General features: G+C 45.6%; 1 protein-coding gene across 1 annotated transcript in view; it reads left to right on the top strand.

The window, feature by feature from the left end:
* LOC101662970 (pre-mRNA-splicing factor ISY1 homolog) overlaps positions 1-1,846 on the top strand; it is a 27,644-nt gene that overhangs the window by 19,184 nt on the left and 6,614 nt on the right. The window contains exon 8 of the mRNA XM_045289869.1: positions 1,388-1,509. Coding sequence (XP_045145804.1) covers positions 1,388-1,509 — 122 coding nt within the window. The remainder of the gene's footprint in view (positions 1-1,387; positions 1,510-1,846) is intronic.

The following is a 1,846-nucleotide window of genomic DNA, read 5'->3' as shown; positions in this document are numbered from 1 at the left end:
AGAAGCAACAAAGCCCACATGGAAGAAGCACACCAGTCTGTGTGATCATGAGGTGTCAATAGGATCAGGTATGAAGCATCAAAGACCCAGAACAAAAAATCATACCATTGTAAATGAGGGGAAGTACAGAGTGAAGACCCAAAGTCCATCTGTGGGCAACTGGACATCCCCTTACAGAAGGGTTGTGGGAAGGAGATGAGCCAGTCAGGGTGTAGTGTAGCACCGATGAAACATACAGCTTTCCTCTGGTTCTTTAATGCTTCCTCCTCCCACTATCATGACCCCAATTCCACCTTACAAATCTGACTAGACCAGAGCATGTACACAGGTACAGATAAGAGTTGAAAACACAGGGAACCTAGGACAGATAAGCCCCTCAGGACTAGTATTGAGAGTAGTGATACCAGGAGGGTAAGGGGAAAGTGGGGGGAAGGTAGGGGGAATCGATCACAATGATCTACCTATAACCCTTTCTCAGGGGGATGGACTACAGAAAATTTGGTGAAGGGAGACATGGGTCAGTGTAAGTCATGAAAAATAATTTATAAATTATCAAGGGTTCATGAGGAAAGGGAAGGGAGGGGAAAAGGGCTCAAGTAGAAAGAAAATGTTTTGGAAATGATGGTGCAACAGATGTACAAATGTGCTGACATTGGATGGATGGATTGTGATAAGGGTTATATGAACCCCCAATAAAATGATGAAAAAAAAACCCCCAAACCTGGTGATTTGCTCCTGGATAGATTAGAGCTGTAAACAAACTGTGTCCTGTAAAGTCGTTATGAGTTGGAAGTGAATCAGTGGCATGCAGTCCCAACAATAGCTATGACGTAGTCAGGGCTGTGTTGAGCCTGAGGCAGGTTGGGAAAGTACACAGAGCTACATGTGTTCTGGTCTATGAACGCTGGAATTCGCCATACTGATTGCAGACTGACCTTTCTTGAAATTGCGAAACGGTGTCCCATACAATAGTCTTTAGATCTGCTTTAAAGATAGCCAGTGACGGTAGGTGTCATTTTCTGAGGGCTTCGTTCAGGTCACACACTCTGCTAAGTATCCTTCTGAGGCTTTGCAGTAACAGGAATAAACTGTTGTCAACCCCTAACTTCCACATGGAGCTGGAGTTGGCTGGAGCTCGATCCCAGCCAGCGTGCTCTGTCACTGCTCCTGTTTACTGGTGGACACGTGGGACCCACTCAGTCTATTGAGCTGGTAAGGATCTGGGGACCTGTCGAAACTTCAAGCCAGGCTGCTGTAAGACCAGACTGCCCCTCACTTCCATTTAGGGGATTCCCTTTCCAGGATGACTTCTGGGCTTTTCTTCGTATGATGTTGAAAGCTTTTCTAGAGACTGGATTAAGTAGCACCTGCTTTCTCTTTTCTTCAGTCAGAGCTGAATTAGTGGAAAAGTGGAAAACAGAGAAAGAGGCCCGGCTGGCAAGAGGAGAAAAGGAGGAGGAAGAAGAGGAGGAAGAAGAGGTCAACATTTATGCTGTCAATGAGGAGGAGGTATGGGCTCAAGGAAGAGGTATGGGCTCTGGGGAGGGGTGGGATTGCCTCGCTGTTGAATTGGGAGGTGAGGGGTGGGAACAGGAAGTTAAACTCAATTGCTCCTGACTCAGTTGCCTTGTCTGGAAGATGGATATGAAAACGACGACGTCACTGGATTATAGGGAGGTTTTCCCTAAGGAATGGCTATGAGAACACTTTATAAATTGTGCTTTACCCCAGGGATTATTCAGTTATCAGACGAAGGAATAACAGTGGAAATTCTTCAACAAATGGATGTGATGCCCAGAATATTATTAGACAGCTACTTGGCTAACCTATTGGAAACAGATCTAAA

Source organism: Echinops telfairi, unplaced genomic scaffold (genome assembly GCF_000313985.2).
Source record: "Echinops telfairi isolate 266 unplaced genomic scaffold, ASM31398v2 ScPeMD7_31;HRSCAF=116, whole genome shotgun sequence".
Lineage (NCBI taxonomy): Eukaryota > Metazoa > Chordata > Mammalia > Afrosoricida > Tenrecidae > Echinops > Echinops telfairi.
This window is presented reverse-complemented; position numbering and strand designations above follow the sequence as displayed.